The sequence below is a fragment of the Mauremys mutica genome, chromosome 1 (genome assembly GCF_020497125.1).
Source record: "Mauremys mutica isolate MM-2020 ecotype Southern chromosome 1, ASM2049712v1, whole genome shotgun sequence".
Taxonomy (NCBI): Eukaryota; Metazoa; Chordata; order Testudines; family Geoemydidae; genus Mauremys; species Mauremys mutica.
In genome coordinates, this window is record NC_059072.1 from 93,112,590 (window position 1) to 93,135,175 (window position 22,586).

Here is a 22,586-nt window from a genome sequence, read left to right on the forward strand (position 1 = left end):
TAAGTGTTCTCGGGAGGAACTCGCGGCAGATCTTACAACAATCTTTCAGATGGGTCTCCCCCAGGCACCGAAAACACAGCGACTGTGGGTCATTCTTCGGCATGCGCTTGGCACAAGCCATGCAGCTCTTAAAGCCTGGGGACCAGGGCATGCCACAGCGCTGGGGCTGGGGGTAGGGGAGAGAACTCCAACTACTAACTATACTAAGTATTAACTGGAGTACTACTAACAACTAACTATATACACGGAATAGAGAAGAAAACTTGCTGAGCAAGAGCCAATGGACGTTCCAGCCACTGTCACTGGCGGTAAGAAGGAACTGAAGGGGTGGTGGGTCGGCAGGGCTATATATTAGGTGCCATGAAGGCGCGACTCCAAGGGGCGCCCAGGCCAACCCGATGGATGGTGTTAAGGGAAAAATCTTCCGGCCATCGTGCACGTACGCACACACACACACACACACACACACCCACCCACCCCTGACTAGAATTGACATGAACAAGCACTTGAAGAAGAAATTCTTTGACACAGAACACCAATTTTAAACAACTTCACAACCTCTATCAGCACTCTGTTAAAACGTAACAGTAGATGCCCTAAAACCTATTTACCACCTTGTGTTCAAATATGTTATTGAACACAATGCAAAAAGCCTCTCATCCCTCTTTAGCTGATCAAGTCTTTCTTCCCCTTATCCCCAGATATTTCCCCCTAAAAACATTACTACAAGACGATCCTCTAGAAGATAAACAGATGTCATCTTCCTCAGGATTTTGGGTGGTTACCACAACGGCAAACTACTGGAGAAAGTCATGTTGTATATTCTTTGACAGGCAGTGAACAACGATCTGAAAGTGGCCAGCATTTGACTTCTACATTCAGAACTCTGAACACTCAACAAGATCCAACAGTGATGTTTCAAGATGATCAATAATCTTTTGAATGAGCTAGCTGCCTCTTCTTGCTGCTTTCTTCTCCTGTACTTGAGTTATTACAAGTTTACAACAGCAGCCTGATTTTCTGTAACAAGCTTTCCAAATTGCTCTTGTATCACTGAAATACCAGTGTGCTAGCCTCAGAGGTCACCAGTTTCTTCTTAAAGGGTGCTAGTGAAGCAGCTCTTGGCTCTGCACATCATTAGTTGGGGAAAAAAACCAAAAACCCAACAGTTACCTTCTCGTAACTGTTGTTCTTCGAGATGTGTTGTTCATGTTCATTCCAATCAGGTGTGTGCACACCGCGTGCACAGTTGTTGGAAAGTTTTCCCTTAGCAGCTCCTGTCGGATCGGCTGTGGAGCCCCCTGGAGTGGCGCCTTCATGGTGCTCAATATATGACCTTGCCGAACAGGCGACTCCTCAGATCCTTCTTACCGATTATTCCGACAGAGGGGTAGGAGGGTGGGTATTGGAATGGACATGAACAACACATCTCAAAGCACAGTTATGAGAAGGTGAGTAACCGTTTTTATTTCGAGTGCTTGTCCATGTCAATTTCAGGTGACTACCCCGGAGGTGGGGTCAGAGTTAAGGAAACGCTGATTGGAGCACCTCTCTGCTGAATGTTGCATCATCTCTGGCGTGCTGGGCAATAGCATAATGAGAGGTCAATGTATGCACCGAGGACCACGTTGCTTCCCTGCAAATTTCTTGCATCGAGACCTGGGCCAGAAACGCCGCTGACGAGGTCCGTGCCTTCGTGGAATATGCCGTAAGTGCCAGGGCTAGGACCTTGGCCAACTCGTAGCACGTGCGGATGCAGGACATGATCCAGGAAGATATTCTTTGAGATGAAACCAGGAGTCCTTTCATCCAGTCTACCACCTCTACAAATAGCTGGTTCGATTTCCTGAACAGCTTAGTGTGCACAATGTAGCGCTTGCCGAACATCCAATGAGTGTAGCCTCTGCTCGACTACTGGCATGAGGCTTAGTATAGAAGACAGGTAGAAAAATGTCTTGGCTAGTATGAAAGAGTGACACTACCTTGGGAAGAAAGGCTGGGTGAGGCCCGAGTTGCACCTTATTCTTGTGGAAGACCATGTAGGGTGGATCAGAGGTAAGGGCCTTTAGCTCTGACACCCTCCTAGCTGATGTGATGGCCATCAGGAAGGCTACCTTCTACAATAGACAGAGAAGGAAGCAAGTCACTATTGGCTCAAAAGGGGGTCCCAATAATTTGGAGAGGACAAGACTGAGATCCCACGCTGGGACAGGCTCTCTGGTCTGAGGATGTAGGCGTTCCAAACCCTTGAGGAAATGGCCTACCATGGGGTTAGAAAATACGGATCGGCCAGACGCTCCCAGGTGGAAGGCTGAGATAGCAGCAAGATGTACTTTGATGGATGACGTGCCAGTCCTTGTTGTTTCAGGTACAGAAGGTACTCTAGAATGAGTGGTATAGACGCCTCAGTGGAGGTGTACGCTGCTGGGCACACCAGCAAGTGAACTTTTTCCACTTAGCTAGATATGTGGCCATAGTAGATCATTTCCTACTGCCAAGTAGGACCTCCCTTACTGTTTCTGAGCAGAGAAGCTCCATGGAGTTTAACCATGAAGCTTCCAGGCCATGAGATGGAGGGACTGGAGGCTCGGGTGGTGAAGGCAACCGTGGTCCTGAGTGATCAGATCGGAATGCAGTGGTAACTCAATCGGAGTGTCCACTGACAGTTCCAGGAGCGTGGTGTACCAGTGTTGTAGGGGCCACAAGAATTACCTCTTCTCTGTCCCTGCGGACCTTGAGAAGTACCTTGTGCACGAGAGGAATTGGGGGAAAGGCGTACAACAGGCGGCCTCCCCAGGGAAGCAGAAATGCATCTGTGATGAGCCAAGACTGATTCTGGAAGGAGCAGAACATTGGATACTTCCTGTTGCTCCTGGAGGCAAACAGGTCAACCTGGGGAAACCCCCCACCCTTGGAAGAGGAAGTGTATGACATCTGGACAGATAGACCACTCATGATTGTGGAACGATCTGCTGAGGTGATCCGCTAATTTGTTTTGAACTCCTAGGAGATAGGACTCCTCCAGGTGAATGGAGTGAGCTATGCAGAATTCCCACAGCCAGAGGGCTTCTTGACATAGGGGGGAGGAACGGGCTCCATGCTGCTTGTTGATGTAACACATGGCAGTGCTGCTGTCCGTCGTCACTGCCACGCATTGACTTTGTAGTCAGGCCTGAAAGTTTTAGCATGCTAACCGTACTGCCCTGAGCTCCTTGATATTGATATGAAGGGGAAGCTCCTCCCATGACCACAGGCCCTGTGTCTGGAGGTTTCCCAAATGCACGCCCCATCCCAGAGTTACAAGGGACAAGGAGGGCTGGGGCCTGTTGAATAGAACTTCCTTGCAGATTGCCTGAGAGTCGAGTCACCATTGAAGGGACTCGAGTACTTGCCCTGGCACCGTGACCACTATGTCCAGGCTGTTGCGTCCCAGGCAATAAGCCTAAGTGAGCCACACCTGGAGTGGCCTGAGCCTCAGTCTGCCATGGCGGACCATGTAAGTGCAGGCTGCCATGTGGCCGAGGAGACTCGGGCATCCCCTTGCTGTGGTGGTCAGGAATCTCCTGAGGCCTTGAATAATGTCCGCCATGACCTGGAATCGGTTCTCCAGCAAAAAAAACCCATATCGAATCCAGTAGCGCCCTGATGAGCTCTATTCTTTGGGTCGGTGACAAGGTTGACTTGTTCACATTGAGGAGGAGACCCAGTCTGTCGAAAGTAGATCTGACTAATTGGACTTGAGACTCCACCTGCTCCCTGGTGAGGTCCCTGAGCAGCCAATCATTGAGGTACAGGTATACCTGCACTTACCTCCTTTGGAGGAATGCTGCTATGACAGACATGTACTTGGTGAACACTTGGGGGGCTTTTGACAGGCCAAAGGGGAGGCCCGTGAACTGATAATGTTTTTGGTCGACCACAAACCAGAAAAATCGTAAATAACGGGACTAGAATCCCTTGCCCCTTAGCTCCTGAGGGACCTCCTCCACTGACCCTGCTGCAAGGAGCACCTGCACCTCCTGGATAAGGAGTTGCTCGTGAGAAGAGTCCCTGAAGAGGGATGGGAAGGGAAGGAACAGAATTGGAGAGAATCTCTCACTTCTACCGTGCAAAGAACCCAGCGGTCTGATGTTATTTGGGACCAAGAATGGTAGACGTGGGATAGATGATTCATAAAACACAGGGAAGGATCCAGTGTCATGGCAGGTGTGCCATCCTCGGGTGTCCCTTCAAAAGGTCTTTTTAGAGCCCAAAGAAAGTTTAGTTAGGCCTTGGCCCTGCCCAGAAGCGGGACTGGAAGGTTTGCGCCTGCCATTCCTGTCCAATCATCTATAAAAATCCGGCCTCAGCCTAGGAGGATATGGGTGGTGGTGTTGCAGTTGGGGCTTGAAATGTTGTTGTTGGGTTGCCAGGGTGTGCATACCCAAAAGCTTCATAGTCACCCGGGAGTCTTTGAGACTGTGGAGCTTGGAGTTTGTTTGCTCCGAAAATAACCATGCACCTTCGAATGGTAGGTCCTTCAGGGTTTGTTGCAGCTCTGGGGGCAACCTGGATGCCTGTAGCCATGAGCTCTACTCATGGCTACTCCTGAGGAAAGGGTGTGGGCGGCTGAGTCCAACAAAGCCTGGAGGGAGGTTCATGCCACTGCCTTCCCTTCATCAATGATAGCCAAGAACTCGGCTGTGGAGTCTGGTGGAATCAGCTCCTTCAACTTCAACATGGAGGCCCATGAGTTGAAGTTGTACCTGCTGAGGCTAGCTTGCTGGTTAGCTATCCTCAGCTGCAGGCCCCCAGTTGTGCAGATTTTCCTGGTGAAAAGGTCCATCCTTTTGACTCCTTGCATTTAGGAGCCAGCCCTTGCTGCCCCATCTCTCTTTCTCATTCATCACTGATACTACAAGAGAGTATGGTTGCGGGTGAGAGAACAAGTACTCGTATCCCTTGGAGGGAACAAAGTACTTGCACTCTACGCCCTTGGCAATGGGCGGGACTGAGGCAGGGGTTACCCTGGATGGTCCCTCTGGCGCAAGGATGTCGACCATGGGGTCTTCATGTTCGACTATCTCCTCTGCCTGTAACCCCATGTTACGGGCAATCCTGCATAGAAGGTCCTGGTGGGCCCTGTGGTCAATTGGGGTAGGGCCTGAGGTTGAAACTCCCACCACCGCTCTATCTGGGGATGAAGATGAGGAGGCCAGAGGTGGTACAGGGTCCTCCTAACCCTCCGACTCCCTGACCACCTCCGGTTCAGCATCTGGGGCCTCTGTATCCTGGCCTTGCAAATGGGTCATGCCTCGGAGGTGACCTGGGCCAGCTGTGGGGCTTGTGCCAAGGTCGCCTCAGAACCACAGGGCATAGGCCGGTCCTTGGCTGTCTGGGGTGGTCGGTGCTCCGAGGCCACCGAACGGGAGCTCCTCGAAAAGGAGCCCTGGGCCTGGTGGTAAGCCCAGGGGGTCCAAAAAGGCCATTGCACCAGAGGTTGCCACTGGGGTTGCCATGCCATTGGTGCCCCTCTCCATCTCTTGTTGGCTTTATGCCTGCTGTGATGGGAATTGTATGAGTCAACATCTGAGGCAGAAGACATGGATCTCGACTGAGATGACCACGGTGGTGCCACATGGTACTGCACTGGGGACCTGTGCCGAGTTGATGATGCAGGGAACTGGTGTCAAGATGCCCGGGTGGGGGATCCGGTGCTGGTCCTCTCTCAGAGCCGGGGATGGCTGCCTCTCCCTCATTGGTGGCAGGAAGTGTCGTGCTGCTGGTGCCAGGGAACCCCTTGCGGAGTCCAGTGCCGGAGAGTGGTGCCTTGAGGATGGCGATCTGGAGCAGTGCCGGGCAGGGGAGGGTGACCATCGCATCATGGCCAGCTTGCTTCTAGACCAGGGGCGGGCAAACTTTTTGACTTGAGGGCTGCATTGGGTTTAGTAAATTGTATGGAGGGACGGTTAGGGGAGAGAGTTATGGCCTGGCCCCCACCTCCTATCTGCCCGCCCGGACTCCTGCCCCATTCAACGCCCCCTGTTCTCTGACAGCCCCCCTCCCCTGGGACCCCTGCCCCATCCACACATCCCTGCTCCCTGTCCCCTGACTTCCCCCAGGCCTCCGCCGCTCCATCCAATCCCTCCTCTCATTCCTGACGGTCCTCCTGGGACCCTTACCCCATCCAACCACACCTTCTCCCTGTCCCCAACTGCCCCCAGAATCCCTGCCCCTAACTGCCCCCCTACTGCCCCATCCAACCCCCCCCTCCTTCCTGACTGCCCTCTGGGACCCCTGCCCCCATTCAACCCCATTTCCCCCCGACCACCATCCATGCCCCTGCCCCCTGACCACCACCCTGAACTCCCCTGCCCTCTGTCCAATCCCCCCTGCTCCCTGCCCCCTTACCGCACTGCCTGGAGCACCGGTGGCTGGCAGCGCTACAGCCGCACTGCCTGGCTACGCCGACGCCACCACGCAGCACAGAGCACTGGGTCAGGCCCAGCTCTGCAACTGCGCTGCCCCAGGAGCTCACAGCCCTGCTGTCCAGAGCACTGCGACGGAGCGAGCGAGCTGAGGCTGCAGGCGAGGGGGGAACAGTGGGTGAGAGGCTGGGGGCGAGCCTCCCGGGCCAGGAGCTCGGGGGCTAGGCAGGACAGTCCTGCGGGCCAGATGTGGCCCCCAGGCTGTAGTTTTCCCACCCCTGTTCTAGACGGTGCTGGTCGCAGTGGCAGCTGGGGCTTATCGCTAATCACTGGGGGCTGAGCAGCCATCATCAATATTAAGTCTCTGGTGGCTTCAAAAGCGTCCGGGGTGGAGGGTAACTCCAACTCCTCCACCTGGCATTGCCCATCCCAAGAGTCGCTCTGCCGTGGGAACCGAAGTCAATGTCGCCGACTCTTACTGCCTGGATGCCAAGGGCTCCTTCATGGGACGCCCCAGTACCGCGCCTGCAGGTCCTGATGTTTTCTGCACTGGGGAGCACCCTGTCAGCTTTTCTATGACATTTGTACGGCACTGGTGAATGCAAGTGTTGCCAGGTTGCCTCTGCATCCTGTAGTGCCAGTGCCAAGGGTCTCTTAGGGCTGGTCTACACTAAGGGGAAAAATCGATATAAGATACGCAACTTCAGCTACGTGAATAACGTAGCTGAAGTCGAAGTATCTTATATCGATAACTTACCCGTCCTCACGGCGCGGGATCGATCTCCGGGGCTCTCCATATCGACGACGCCACCGCCGTTCGCGGTGGTGGAGTTCCGGAATCGATATAAGCGCGTTCGGGGATCGATATATCGCGTCTAGATGAGACGCGATATATCAATCCCTGAAAAATCGATCGCTACCCGCCGATACGGCGGGTAGTGTAGACGTAGCCTTAGACTAGAGTCCTTCCTCAGCACTATGTCACTCACGAATGCCGGGGCACTCCATACGGACGTACTCGGTGCAGGGCCCTGGTGGTCCACAGCAGACTGGGGACGAAGGGCGGATTCCATAAGCAACTGCTTCAATCGGAAATCTTGCTCCTTTTTAGTTATGGGGCGAAAAGCCCTGCAGATCTTGCAGCTTTCTGTCTGGTGTGCCTCTCCCAGACACGTCAGACACAAGTCGTGGGGGTCGTTCGTTAGCACAGGCTTACTGCAGGTTCTGCAGAGTTTAAAGCTTTGGGCTCTCGCAGCATGCCCTAGAGCCCAAGGGTGGGTTGGGATTGGGGAAACCCGTTCCCAAACCTCACTATATACAATATATACACAACTAATAACTAAGATTAACTACAACTAAACTAGGCTAAGCTAATTATATGAAGAACACAAAGGGAAGCACTTGCTAAGTAAGCAACCGCAGTTCCAATGATAGTCAAGGGTGGTAAGAAGAAACAGAGGAGAAGCTGGGTCGGCAGGGTCATATATTGAGCGCCATGAAGGCGCCACTCCAGGGGGATCCACAGCTGATCCAATGGGAGCTGCTAAGGGAAAACCTTCTGACAACTGTGCACACACACCTGACTGGAATTGACATGAACAAACACTCGAAGAAGAATGTCAGTTATTTTATTTTTTATACTCCACTATTAAGTAGTTATAGGGAAGTGAAATGTTATCAGATGAACTAAAGAAACCCCAATCAGTAGATTCAGAAACTCTCTTGTAACAGGTTTGGGATAAATCAAATCAGATCTTCTAGTAAATTTACTCAAACAAGCTATACTGATATTAATACTTTTATATCAATGTAACTGCACTATAAATGCATCCACACCGGAAGCTGCACTGTTAACTGTATCAGTTCCTAAACTAAGGTAGGTAAATTGAAAGAACAATTGTATTTAGACAAGCCTTTAGTAGGCCAAAGTGAAACTGGCATGGGAGAATTTCAGTGTAGCCCTCTTTCAGTAAGAATCCACACAGCATAACAAACAATACCAGCTGAAGTACTCAGTGACATGAATAGGTTTTTTTGGCATCGCAAGAACAGATAGCAATTAGCTTCACTTATGAGGATTCCTTTCTGCTCCTGATTTAAATGGATGTTTATTAATACAAACATGGAAATGTTTCAAACAGACCCTTTTTTTCATGTTACAATTTTTGTCAGTTCCTGAAACAGTTTTCTAGACTTCTTGAAAGCCATTTCAGGTAACACTTCCATTAGCAAACTGACTGCTCAGAATTACTAGCTGGGCACAACAACTGTTTACTCTGCCTCACCCCCCCCAACCACACACATTTCTCTAAGACTGAAGATTCAGAAAAAGATGCATCATAAAAGGAGCTTTACTATTAAATATCCATTTATTCCTTCTCTTTTATGCCCCCTCAAAATAAAAAAATTCCATTATCTTTCCTCTCCCAAATGTAAGTTTTGAGTTTACACTCAATTTCACTGCAGAGAGAGGTATATATTAAAAACAAAACAAAACAAACAAAAAAACCCAACAGCTGGAGGTGCAAGGATCAGAAGAACCGCTATTCAGTCCGCCTGTAATACTGCTTTATAACATCATGAAGACAGTTAATCTCCTCCTCCCTCCAGTCTTATAAAAATAACAAAAGACATTCAAACCATACCATACAATTAAACTTTAAGCAAACTAACACAAAACCCAGAATCCTCAATGAGGCATTGCCATACTTCAGACAATGAAGCATTTTCACAAAGACTCAGTAAGTAAAGAAGCAAACACTTGCTGAACAGGATTCTATATACACCTCTACCTCGATATAACGCTGTCCTTGGGAGCCAAAAAATCTTACCACATTATAGGTGAAACCGTGTTATATTGAACTTACTTTGATCCACCCGACTGCGCAGCCCCGGCCCCCCCAGAGCACTGCTTTACCGCGTTATATCCAAATTCGTGTTATACCGGGTGACGTTATATCGAAGTAGCGGTGTATTTAACAATTGGGAGTAGGGAGACTTCAAATATCAAACCTACCTTCTGAGTAGATTCCTTCTTTTTCTTATCCTCTTTCTTCCTTTTCTTGTCTTCCATTAACTGTTCTTCCCTTTCTTGCTCCTTCTCTCTGTCAAAACCAAATAATTTATCAAGACACAGTCAAACTATGTGTGCACGCACACACATTCACACTCATTCTCTCTCCATTCCTCTGTCAAGGAAAGTTATCTGAAATAACAGACTTAGATCTCTTCCATCTCTAATCTGACAGATGAGAGAACATGGGCAAATATTTTAGTCCACTCAGAATTTGCTCTTGGGGGTTTATATCAAACCCAGATTGTAAATTGTATTTGATAGCTCAATATGGTCCCAATCCTGCAACTTGCAGTGCATGAGAAAACCCCTGTACCTACAGAATGTCCCATTCAAGTCAAACCTTGTATACATTAAGTACATGCCTGTGAACAACCCAAAGAGGATTTTTAAAAAAATGCTCATGAAATTGGGCTGTACTATCTGTATTATTTCCTGAAAAATCCTGTGCATTTTTCCCCTGACAAAACATAGAAACTGTAATTCTAATATATAATGCTTTGGTCTCATATGGCATTTATCTTCACAAGTGGAAGATTGTTCATTTGCTTGTAGCTATGTCATTTGTAAGCCATTAGGTGTGTCATATCAAATCCAAACCATCATTTATTATACACAACTTTAATTTCTAGGATATTGTATCCACCTACAGCATTTTTTGTCATGAAGCATACATTAAAAATGACAATCCAGGGAATCTTTTTTCATAGGCATTTTTTTCTCCAAAAAATTTCTCTTGGGCAGATGCTGCCGTTGTCATGCTATCATCTTTGTTGCTATGTTTTCTATTAAATATGAATGTGCCAGAAAGTGATTGGTTAATTCACCACATCTATGCTACAGGGTGAGCTGTTTCTATGGTGAGTCACATTTTCATTTGATTGGCGATCTTCATCCACTCCAAGGGAATTTGGACCAACAAGATTTCAACTCGCCTGGAATAATTTCATTCTACTAGGTGGAGGTTAGGACAACTAATGTAAAAAAAAATTTGATGGCTGATCAAGGTATGAGGGTTTTTGCGGGGTAGGGTGTGCAAAGGAAGCAGGAAGAATATATCCAGTATATTTTGAAGATAGTAGCTTACAGATATAATTTACCGTGTTTCTTCATGAGGAAAGAGATTCAAGTGGCAGATATACATCAAGTATTCAAACTATTTTAATGTAGATTAATGCATAGCACTGTCAGATTTATAAAGCTTTGAGATGCAAAACAGTTAATACATAGATGTGTTTATATTGTACTGGAATAGGCAAAAGACATATTGCTGTTGACTGAAATGCTTATGTCACAGAAGTACAAGACTTTAGAAAAAAAAGCTTACTTTAACACAGAACTATAAATTACCCAAAATAAAGTGCCCTCTCTTGTGAATAGGTTTGAACAAGAAAGTTGAAAAAAATATCTAGTACCCCTTCATCAGAGATAGCTACTCCAGAGGTTTCCTCCCACAGATTATCCTACTTTAGTTGGCTTCTAAATTTGCACTCTCACATGCTATTACCACACTCATGTGTACAGAAAGGCATTTGTGTAACCAATCACTGAATTTACACATATAAAATCATTTTCTGAAGCCTGATATAGACAAGGAGTTTAAGCAGCTCTCTTTGCACATCCCAGCCGCAAGAGTTCCAGGGAGATTAACAGAACAATTATCTGGTCTCCTGAGCTCAGGCTATCCTGCTGAAAAGAGACACTTGGTCTCTCTAGAGCCACCATCCTTCTGTCTATGAGCAAATGGAGTGCACACAGACTGGCCGGTCCCATTTCACAGAATTCAAAGCAAGTATTTCATGTCATGCTGAACAGCTTGCTTTACACACCCACAGTCTAGTAGTTTATAGACCAGCTCAGTTCTCACTCTCTCCTTTGCTCTTCAAAATGTCAAAGTGCACTTCCCAGCTCTATGCGATGGCAAAGACAAATCCCACCGTTCTTCGGCTGTACTGACAAGCATATGATGGGGAGTGAAGAGGAGCACCTACTCTATACTTGTTATAACTATAAAGGCAAGGGTAACAACCCTCCTGTATACAATACTATAAAATCCCTCCTGGCCAGAGACACCAAAATCCTTTTACCAGTAAAGGGTTAAGAAGCTCAGGTAACCTGGCTGACACCTGACCCAAAGGACTAATAAGGGGACAAGATACTTTCAAATCTTGGGGCGGAGGCTTTTATTTGTGTGCTCTTTGTTTTGGGGGTTGTTCGCTCTTGGGACTAAGAGGGACTGGACATCAATCCATGCTCTCCAAATCTTTCTGAACAAGTCTCTCATATTTCAAACATGTAAGTAACAGCCAGGCAAGGCGTGTTAGTTTTATCTTTGTTTCCTCAACTTGTAAATGTTCCTTTTGTTAGAGGGTTTACCTCTGTTTGCTGTAACTCTGAACCTAAGGCTAGAGGGGGTTCCTGTGGGCTCTTTAAATCTGATTACCCTGTAAAGTTATTTTCCATCCTGATTTTACAGAGATGATTTTTACCTTTCTTTAATTAAAAGCCTTCTTTTTAAGAACCTAACTGATTTTCCTTGTTTTAAGATCCAAGGGGGTTGGATCTGGACTCACCAGGAATTGGTGGGGGAAAGGAGGGGGAATGGTTAATTTCTCCTTGTTTTAAGATCCAAGGGTTTGGATCGATGTTCACCAGGAATTTGGTTGAGAAGTCTCTCAAGGCTACCCAGGGAAGGGTTATAATAGTACTTGGGAAGGAGATATTCGTGGGGGGTGGGGGGGAGGGGGAGTAGACGAAGTTTCCCAAATAATTCATAAATAATTTGGGTGGTGGCAGCAAAACCAAATCTAAGCTGGTAGTTAAGCTTAGAGGTTCTCATGCAGGTCCCCACATCTGTAGCCTAAAGTTCAGAGTGGGGAAGGAACCTTAACAATACTTTCATGGAATTAAAGAGCAAAAACGAAACAGATTTTCATTTTTGCTTGAGCCTGTGTTTGTAACCAAAATATAAATCAAACTCTCTATTCTGATACTCAGATTTTAAGCTATTAAAACAGAATCAGAGTTTGTTCTTTCATGCTGTAAAGATATTTTAAAATAACGTAGCATTAAGTATGCTTTCTGGTCTTTATGTGCCATTTATAAATAGTACTATTACTGAAAAGCAATTATTTCTAGTAGTATGTGCAAGATGTTAAAGAGCTGTACAAAAGGAGCTGCTGAAAGAGACACTAAAAATGTAATTCAATTACAACAACTTGTGATGTCAAAAACACCAGACTTAGCAGTAGTGGACAGCTGGGTCTAACATCATGCCATGTGGATAAGTTTCTCTTTTAAAGTAGTTTCCCTCCTTTTGGAAGTGGACGGGCAAGGATTAAATGTGTAGGGAAGGAAATCAGGACAAGAATTCTGTGCAGCCAGACACATAAAACTGAAGATACAGTTTACGATAGGCTGTAATCGAAACAGAGCTAGAGACAGTAGCTTTGAAGATTATAAATTGAAGATCTAGCTGTAGTTATTTGCTTTAGTGATGACATACTGAAGGGAAGGTGATTACAGGAGATGCCTGCCTTCAGGAGTACCCAGAAAATTAAGCTAAAGGAATCAGTGTTAAGACAGTGGAGAACCTCCTGTCTCTGAATCACTTAACCTCTTTCATTCTATGAATTATTTTACAAGGATATTTTAATATTTTACAAAGGTTATGCTTATTAGAACATCTGTCAAAAACTGCATCAATATAACAAATAGAAACAATATTTTGTAATTATTTAGGCCCCGATTCAGCAAACGTGGGCATGTGCTCAAGTTTCATTGAGTTCAATGGGATATAAGCATTTGCTAAAGCATTTGCAGAAGAGAGGCATAATACAGAGGATCCCAAACTCTTGACAAACATGAATTATGCCTCATAAACCCCTGTGAGGTAAGAAATTATCCCTATATAATGGATGGAGAATCTGAGGCACAGAAAGTTTAATGAAACACCATTAACTAAAAACTAGTCAATTAGGAAAAAATTAGCTAAATATAGTTTCAGATATCATGTGTACCTCTGAGTTCCACTGCCAATTTTTGTGATTATACAATCACATTTTCCCATTTTAAACCATATTTAAACTATATTTCTTTCTCCTGCAGTTGGGTCCAAGACCCATAAAAACAGGGGAAATTGACCAATGAGAGACCTGAAACTGCTGTATTATACCAAGTGCTGTCAAACACACAAAAGTGAAAAAAAGGAAATAAACTGGAGAAAGTGTTCTGGTACAATAGTATTAAATGATATAACAATAGATAGATATAAAATTTCATACAAATGTGACTTTCATTTTGAAAGTGTCCTACAAACTTTTGTATCAGGATCACATGCGAAGCCTGTAAAAAGCTGCAAACAGAACCCAGGAATCCTGCCTACCAGTGCTTTTCCCCCATTCTAGGAGTCCAGAGTACACATGTATTATGGTTTAGTGACTGACTGCTTTGACTGACAAGTTCAACATTGGAAGGTAATGTATTAGCTCTAAATTAGCAAACAAAGTAATACAATGGCATGGGGGTCCTGTTTTTGTTTGCAACACAGTTTATCAGTAGATCAACACATCACATCTCTGAAAAAGAAAGTTTGCTAAGCTGCAAGGAAGGGCAAGCATTTTACTCATCATCTTTATAAAAGCCTGTGTATATTTTAAAAGGTCTATCAATCTAACAGCTATGCTATATTTTTTCAAAATCTCATATTCATAACTTTTTATTGTCAAAATAATTTTGGTGGCCTAATAAAATTCATTTTCTATCTTTAAAAATAAGCATAATTCATCTTGACAGTTTTTAAAAGAAGGGAATTTGTGGGTTTTAATCCCTCAACTTCATTTTATGCTTTTAAGAAGTATCATAATGGGGACTTAATACATTCACAATATCTACTTATTAAAGTCTTGAGGACAATCACTTTTGCCTAAAACAGCACGGAGAAGCAGGATTTATTTAGTCAGAAAGAAAGGCAAGCTCTCCAGCTGTCCACCACTATTTTATACTATTTTGTTAAGAGCTTCTAAATTATCTAACAATAAAGGAAGACTGGCCCAGATTTTCAAAAGTGATTAGGGAGCATTGAACATCCATCCTCTGAAATTCAGGCTCTATTAGTAGGTTTCAAGTTTGGCATCCAAAATCACTTAACTGTTTTGAAAATCATGGCTTTTATTAGATTTAGCAGAAAATTTGTATTTTTATTTCTCAGAAATCTGCATGTACCAAAGATTCCTTATTGCTGAAGCCACACTGCCTCTGACCCAGAAAGATCACACAAGCTTTCAGAAGTTCTCGTGTTCCTTAACTCAAGGCAGAAAATGAGGTGCATTGTAGTGCGTTATGTCAGAGTTTCTGACCAGTAAAGAGTGTACATATATGCACATGTATAGGTAAAATGCTATATATTGGTCTCTATACAAAAGAGAAACTATATAGTCTACTTTTAAAGTGAAAACTATGACTAAAAATATGCACAAGATGGAAGATAAACATCACAATACATAAGCAGGAAAGGTGGATTTCTAGGAGTTCAGAAATAGACTCTTAGCACAGTGTCAGGCAACACTTGATACACCTCTACCCCGATATAACGCTGTCCTCGGGAGCCAAAAAAATCTTACCACGTTATATTGAACTTGCTTTGATCTGCTGGAGTGTGCAGTCTCGCCCCCTCCCCGGAGCGCTGCTTTACCGAGTTATATCCAAATTCGTGTTATATTGGGTCGCACTATATCGGGGTAGAGGTGTAACTGTATGAAGCAAGCTTTGTGTGTTTGCCCTGCAGACTCTCAAAAAAAGATGAGCAATTTGGATGCTGGCATTCTTCTAGAAAATAGGTTTTCCAACAGTATATCTTCCCAACGGGTATGGCTACACTTACAAATCTGCAGCGCTGGTCGTCCAGCTGTGCAGGGCCAGCGCTGGTGTGTGGCCACACTCACAGCTACCAGCGCTGGTGTGTGGCCACATTTAGAGCGCTGTTGGGAGTGATGCATTATGGGCAGCTATCCCAGCATTCAAGTGGCAGCAACGGTGCTTTTCAAAAGAGGGGGGTGGGGTGGGGCGTAGTGTGACAGGGAGCGGGCAAGAGAGAGAGAGTGGATTTTTGGAGCCAACACTGTGTGTTACCTTCCTGACTTGAAAAATCAGAACATGTTCTCGATCCCTTACCCTTAACTCTTAACTGCAAACAGCCTGCAGCCAACACGACTCCCTTTCTCCCCTTTCTCCCCTCTGCCCCCGCTGTTTCTGTCAAGCAAACACTCACTCCCTGCCTGCCTCATTATCTCATTTGATTGTTCACAGATTGATCACAGCAAAAACCTACAGCTAGCCTGGGTCAGTTGACTTGGGCTTGTGGGGTTCAGGTTCTAGGGCTGAGAAATAGATGTGTAGACATTCAGACATGGGCTGGAGCCCAAGCTCTGGGATCCTGTGAGGTACAGGATCCCAGAGAGCCCAAAGTCTACACAGTGAATTTTAGCCCCACAGCCTGAGCCTGAGTCAGCTGACCTAGGCCAGCTACAAACATGCTGCAGGTCTTGTATCCCTGTGTAGGCAAACCCCAAGAGGCTCAAAAAGGGACTTCATTAATTGTGTAAAGACCATGTTTAAATCCCATAACACTGCAGACTCTTGCAAATGTGTTGTTATGCTGCACTCATAATAAGCCTGACAACTAAAGGCTGTACAGAAATTCAATAGACCAGATATCCTTCAGCAAGAAAATGCTTTAAATGAGCTCTCCAACTCAATTTGAGCATATCAAGTTTCAGAAAAATTGACTGAGAAGCATTCAAATCACTTTTTGTTAGTTTGAAACAGCATCTTTGGGGGAACAGGTCATCCAGATACAAGAGTAACTGTGTAGTTTGAAAGAGCAATGAGTAAGTCTGTGGTCCAATTGCACTACTCTTACCCTGAATGGACAGTGAGCCTCTTACAAAATTACTTAAGGTCAAGGTCACACCATGGTACTAGCTCAATACAGCCGAGACAACAAAGACAGAAGTCAGAAGTAGAGTATGAATTTATATAATGAAATCTCATCACCGGGTAGAGAAAAATTGATACACTCCATTTATTAAGTAAAATTATGTATCAACATAAACAAAACAATATTCATACTGCTTTTACTGGATATTTTTATTATTTAAAATTGTCATTCGTGTTTTTCCAAAGGCAAAAGTTATTTGTCAGTCAGGCAGCCAGCGTAGCCTGCTTTCTTGGCGGAAAACCAAAGCAACGTCACTGTAAGGAGTCTGCTTTCTCCAAAGAGCACATCTGGAACAACTGATACGCTTTATCATAGTAAAACATCATGAATTTTAAGTTGTTGTAGAACGTAATCAGACTATAGTATATTTAAACTACTAACAGAGTATTTCCCTTTAAAGGTAGACTTATCACAGACATTATTATTCAATGTCCCTGTCAAATAACGGAGTATTATTTATTCTCTACTGAGCACCACCTATAGTCGTGGGAATCTACTCAAGAAGATGTGGTCTCTGCCCAAAGAAGCTTATAATTTTAAAAACTGGACAGAAAATAGAACTCATACACAAGATGCCTTATGACCAGTGACTGGAAGGTTCAATCTCACAGCTGTATAGCTGGATTTGTCTGGTTTTAATTTCACTTGCGGGTTATCAAAGGGGATTTCGCTAACATAACTCAGCAGAAATTAAAACAGATTTTCTTTATTTGTTACTTAAAGGAAAAATTCAAAAGTAATAAATGGCCATTATTAAAATTCAGCAAGTTTCCTGGTTCCCCTCCAAATTTAACTAAAGTGTGATTTTAAACAAATGTAGTTAAACCTGTACGAACAGCTGTGTGGACATTCTTATTTTAATTTAGTTTAAATCGATGAGGAACAGGTTTAAACTAAACCGAAATGAGCCACTCAAAATAAGAGTCCACACAATGGTTTGTGCACCAGTTTAATTTATCTGATGTAGACAAGGTCACAGAAAAGAAAGTGCCTTGAGCTACTCAACAGTAAGTCATCGCACTTATTAATGAGCAGATGTAACTGATTTGAAAGGGACGGTTGTTCATTTGGCCACTGTCCGCAGAAGAATGGTGTCTGATGTGCCCCGAAGACATTAGTGGTGTTTGGAAGGAAGAGGGGCAAACCACAGTTTTAAAATGTGGATTATAATGTTGTTTCAGGTACAGTCAAAGATAGAGAGGAAAAATACATGGGGAAAAAGTTAGGGCATTTGTTTCAATTTGTATTTAATTATATCAACAGAGTTAAAGCTCCTGTAGAAGTTATCCACAGTAGATTAAATTAGCCAAGGTACAGCCAATTAAAGAGACATGAACAAAGTTCTAAAATTTGAGCAATGCTTCCTCCTCTCCCTCCACTTCTCAGTTTGCAAAATCCACATAGAATTCATTATTTCTCCTAAACAGCAACTGGGGAGTGGTGGAAGCTGCCAACATGCATGTGCATTCATGATAGAAAAACACTGATAAGATGAGTCAGATTTTAAAAAGGTGATAAAAATAATTTTAGAAAGTCTATTTGCTGAAGTATCCAGTTACAAGTCTATGTAACTAAAACCCTGATCACTTCCATTTATTGAAAAAATGCTAGCACTACTATACACCTATTCAGGACTTCAAAGGGTCAAAACTACCAGCTAAACAATTTGATTTGATTTTTTTAGACGAGGTCTTAGTGTTGGTGAAAGCCCCATTATCTAAAACTTATGGATAGTTTTTATCCAGAAAGAACTTTTGTGGCTATGAAACCCACAAACAATAGGTAGAGTGAAGAATGAGTAACTCATTTACCACAACAAATTCAACACACTGAAATCTCAGACTGATAAGGGAATCAGGCTGCAAAAAGCTTGCCTGTGAGCACTGGTGGCCTTCAGAGAAGAAAGTAAGAGTTAAGATCTCTCTTTTTAAACCACAAGCTGTCCCTTCCCTCCAAAAAAAACCCCATCACAAAACAAACAAACAAAAAAAACCCCTACCTTACTATAAACAGAATTCCACGGTAATAGGAGAGGGTCTACCTGGCAAAAGATCCCTCTCTCTCTCTTCCACCATACTCTGGGTGAAGTCTTCCCTTCAGGCCTGCAGTGGCAATCGGGGGTGAGCTTTTGGAAGGCTGAATTTTCACTTTAAGAGGCAGGGCTGGCCTTACAGAAAATGGTGCCCTGGGTGAACTTGTATTTTGGCCTCCTGCCCCCCCCCCATTGCCCCTGGGCCCCACTGCTTCCCCTGACCTCCACAAGTCCCCCCTGGCCCCCATTACATCCCAAGGATTCCTTACCCCCCCTCCAGCCCCTTATCCATCCCATTGCCCTCAGGACCCGCTGTCTCCCCCACTGCCCCAAGCTCCCTTCCACAGCCTCACACCCCAGACCTACCCCGCTGCTTGCCTCTTGACCAGATGAGCCTTGATCACAGTGCTCTGGGCAATTGCCCATGTTGCTTACCTCACTGTAAGGCCAGCCTTGTTCAGGAGGACTCTGCTAAACTGAGACCAAGGGCATGTTTACACTGGCAGAGTTAAAGCACCGCTCAGAGAACGCTGAAGGGAAACCGCTGTTGTGTTCACATTGTCAGCTGCCTGCGCAATAGCGTGTTCACGCTTGCTGCAGTATTCAGAGCGGTGCACTCTGGGCAGCTATCCCACAGAGCATCTCTTCCTCTTCTGCAGCTAAGAGCTGTAGGAAGGTAGAGGAGGTGGCGGGGCATCCTGGGTCCTGTCCCAATGACCTGTGATGCATTGCTTCACATCCCGGCAATCCCTGTGCTTCCGTCCACATTTGGCACCATCTTTCAACAGTTTATGTACTGTGCGCCCTGCCTCTTCGACCTGCAGGAATGGATCCCGCACTGTTGACAAGTATGCTGCTCGCTCTGACAAACATGTCACAAATGGAAGTGGAGTTATTTGTTAAAATACAAAGGCGAGAGGAGTGCAACATTGATTTTACCATTAATTAATTAATAATTAAATTAATATTTTTAATATTAATTATAATTAATTAATTAATAATTGGAGATGTACCAATCTCCTAGAACTGGAAGGGACCTTGAAAGGTCATCGAGTCCAGCCCCCTGCCTTCACTAGCAGGACCAATTTTTGCCCCAGATCCCTAAGTGGCCTCCTCAAGGATTGAACTCACAACCCTGGGTTTAGCAGGCCAATGCTCAAACCACTGAGCTATCCATCCCTCCCCCCACATGTAGTAGCTATGACACGATATTGCTTGTGGCATTCACGGAGGTGCTGACCACAGTGGAACGCTGCTTTTGGGCTCGGGAAACAAGCACTGAGTGGTGATCACATTGTCATGCACGTCTGGGATGACGAACAGTGGCTGCAAAATTTTCGGATGAGGAAAGCCACATTCATGGGACTGTGGGATTAACTTGTCCCAGCCAAGTGGTGCAAGGACACAAGAATGAGAGATCCCCTATCGTTGGAGAAGCGTGCGGTGATTGCACTGTGGAAACTGGCTACTCCAGACTGCTACCGATCGGTCGCTGATCGGTTGGGAGTGGGAAAGTCTACTGTTGGACTCGTGTTGGCAGAAATGTGCAGGGCCATTAATCGCATCCTGCTCCAAAAGACCGTGATTCTGGGCAACATGCATGACGTCATAGATGACTTTGCACAAATGGGCTTCCCTAACTGCGAAGGGGCAATAGATGGCATGCATATTCCAATTCTGGCACCAGATCACCTAGCCACTGAGTACATTAATCACAAGGGGTATTTCTCAATGGTTCTTCAGGAGCTTGTGGATCACCGTGGGCATTTAATAGACATTAACACAGGCTGGTCTGGAAAGGTGCATGATGCATGCATCTTTCAGAACACTTCCTGTTCGGGAAGCTGCAAGCAGGGACTTTCTTCCTGGACCAGGAGATCACCATAGGGGAAGTCAAAATGCCCACTGTGATCCTGGGAGACCCTGCCTACTCCTTAATGCCCTGGCTTGTAAAGCCATACATAGGGGAACTTGATAACAGCAAGGAGCGGTTCAACAAGCTGAGCAAGTAGAGAATGACTGTCGAGTGTGCTTTTGGACATTTAAAAGCTTGCTGGCACTGCCATTATGGGAAGCTGGACCTGGCCGATGACAATATTCCTATGCTTACAGCTGTGTGCTGTACATGCCATAATATTGGGAAGGGAAGGGTGAAAGCTTCACTCAGGGCTGGACCGCAGAGGCTCAGCGCCTGCAGGCTGAGTTCGAACAGCCAGAGACCAGGGCTATTAGAGGGGCACAGCGCAGGGCCATAAGGATCAGGGATGCCTTCAGGCAGCAATTTGAAGCTGAAAGCCACTAATATTAGTTGATATACTCAGGAGTGCAGTGCTTGTAATGCTAGGAGGTGACTGGTGCACATGATGCAATATGTGGGTTTAACATAATTGTATGTTGCTTTGCACGGCTCTTTTTGCTTTCAATTAATAGAATAAAGATTGCTTTCAATCCAACACAGTTCTTTTATTAAAAGACAACTGGAGGAGAGAGTCAAACAAAAAAAAACAACCCATCGGCAGTGAGGGGAATGGGAGAAGGGAAAGTCCCAAGAAGAGGAGGGGTCCCGGGAAAGCTAAAGACTTGTGTATGTCCAGGGATCATATCCAAACTTCTCCTCTGGAGTACAATGCAGCGGGCACTGTATTTCAGCAGGGTCAAGCTACAGAGGGATGAGTGTTGAGTGCAGTGGGTACTGGGATTCCGCAGTGCTGGACTATGAGGAGGGAGGAGTGGAATGCCGTGGGTATAGACTGGAGCCAGGAGATTGATAAGAGTGTGTTGGCGGTGTCCAGGGCGCGCATGGGAAAGAGTTTTGTGACAGCAGCTGCAGGGGAAGGCAGCCGCAGAGCTGCTTGATTTGAAGAGCTAGTATCACCTGGAGTGTGTCTGCTTGGTGCTCCATAACCTTTAAGAGCCACTTCATGGCTTCATTCTGGCATGCTGCTTTCGGTCCCTCTTCTCACTGTCCCACCACTCCTTCAATTCCTGTTTCTCGGCAGTGGAATGCATCATAACATCACGCAGAAAATCCTCCTTAGTTCTTCTTGGATGCTTTCTAATTCTGCACAGCCATTCAGCCACTGATAAAGAGGGAGGCTGGGCTCCCAAGGTCATCTCTGAAGTTTAAACGCAACATTTTACAGAAGCAGTATTGTTTGCAACACAGACAACACTGACTCATTGCTTTAAAACACAGTCAGTACTCACACACCTGTCACTAACTGGCTGAACCCAGGAAAGCACACAGGAGCCACAAGACCCCCAAAATGGTGAGTAGCCGCAGGGGCAGGGTAAATCAGTGTTCCCAGTCCCTGCTGTACACTTGGCAAGTGGCTCTTGGGGAGAGCCAGCACTCGGGGGCAGGGCCTGATAATCATTCCTTTCCCCACACTTTCCACAGGATAAAGGAAGATATCTCACTGCTGAGCGTGAGCAGGGAATCAAGGGAGGGTCTTCTCCAAGCCTGCAGCTTTTGCCCAGGCCCCTATGCGGCTCACTTATCTGCAGCAATGCCCCCCCGCCCCGTGATGGCACAGCGGCACAGAAAAGTTACTTTTAATGGGGCAAGAAACAAAGCAGCTCTGCTGAAGAACCCGCGGCAGCGGAGTGCCCAGCATCTCCATGAGAGTTTCCTGGAGTTCTCTGAGGGAGATTCTCGTGAAGTGAGGGAGTCAATCAACAGTCTGTTCCACTGCTCAGACTAGGCATTCAGTGGGAGACAAGCCTGCTTTCTGCAACCCTCCTGCCCCCAACAACTCGCTTCAGCTATTCCCAAAATCAGATCCACTTACCAGGGCCCTCCTCTCCTGTTTGCACTTCGCCAAGATCCGACTGTTGTGACTGGCCAGCCTCTTCCAGGGTAGAAAAGAGCTCCTGGCTGCATGCATCTCTGACCTCCAGTCATCCTCTGCCTCTGGATCTCCCTCCCCTCCACATCCTCATCCAAGATTTCCTCATCCTGGTTTGGTCCACTCTCGACTGGCATGGAAGCCACCGAAGTATCCACAGTGGTCTTCGCAGTGGAGGCGGAGTCACCACCGAGCATCACGTCCAGTTCTTTGCAGAACCGGCAGCTCG

At 45.8% G+C, this 22,586-nt stretch overlaps 1 protein-coding gene across 10 annotated transcripts in view; it reads right to left on the bottom strand.

Annotated features, from left to right (window-relative positions):
* TNRC6B (trinucleotide repeat containing adaptor 6B) overlaps nucleotides 1-22,586 on the bottom strand; it is a 240,152-nt gene that overhangs the window by 78,502 nt on the left and 139,064 nt on the right. For all 10 annotated transcript variants that reach the window (XM_044985398.1, XM_044985465.1, XM_044985413.1 and 7 more), the window contains one exon: nucleotides 9,424-9,511. In XM_044985398.1, the coding sequence (XP_044841333.1) occupies nucleotides 9,424-9,511 (88 nt within the window). The remainder of the gene's footprint in view (nucleotides 1-9,423; nucleotides 9,512-22,586) is intronic.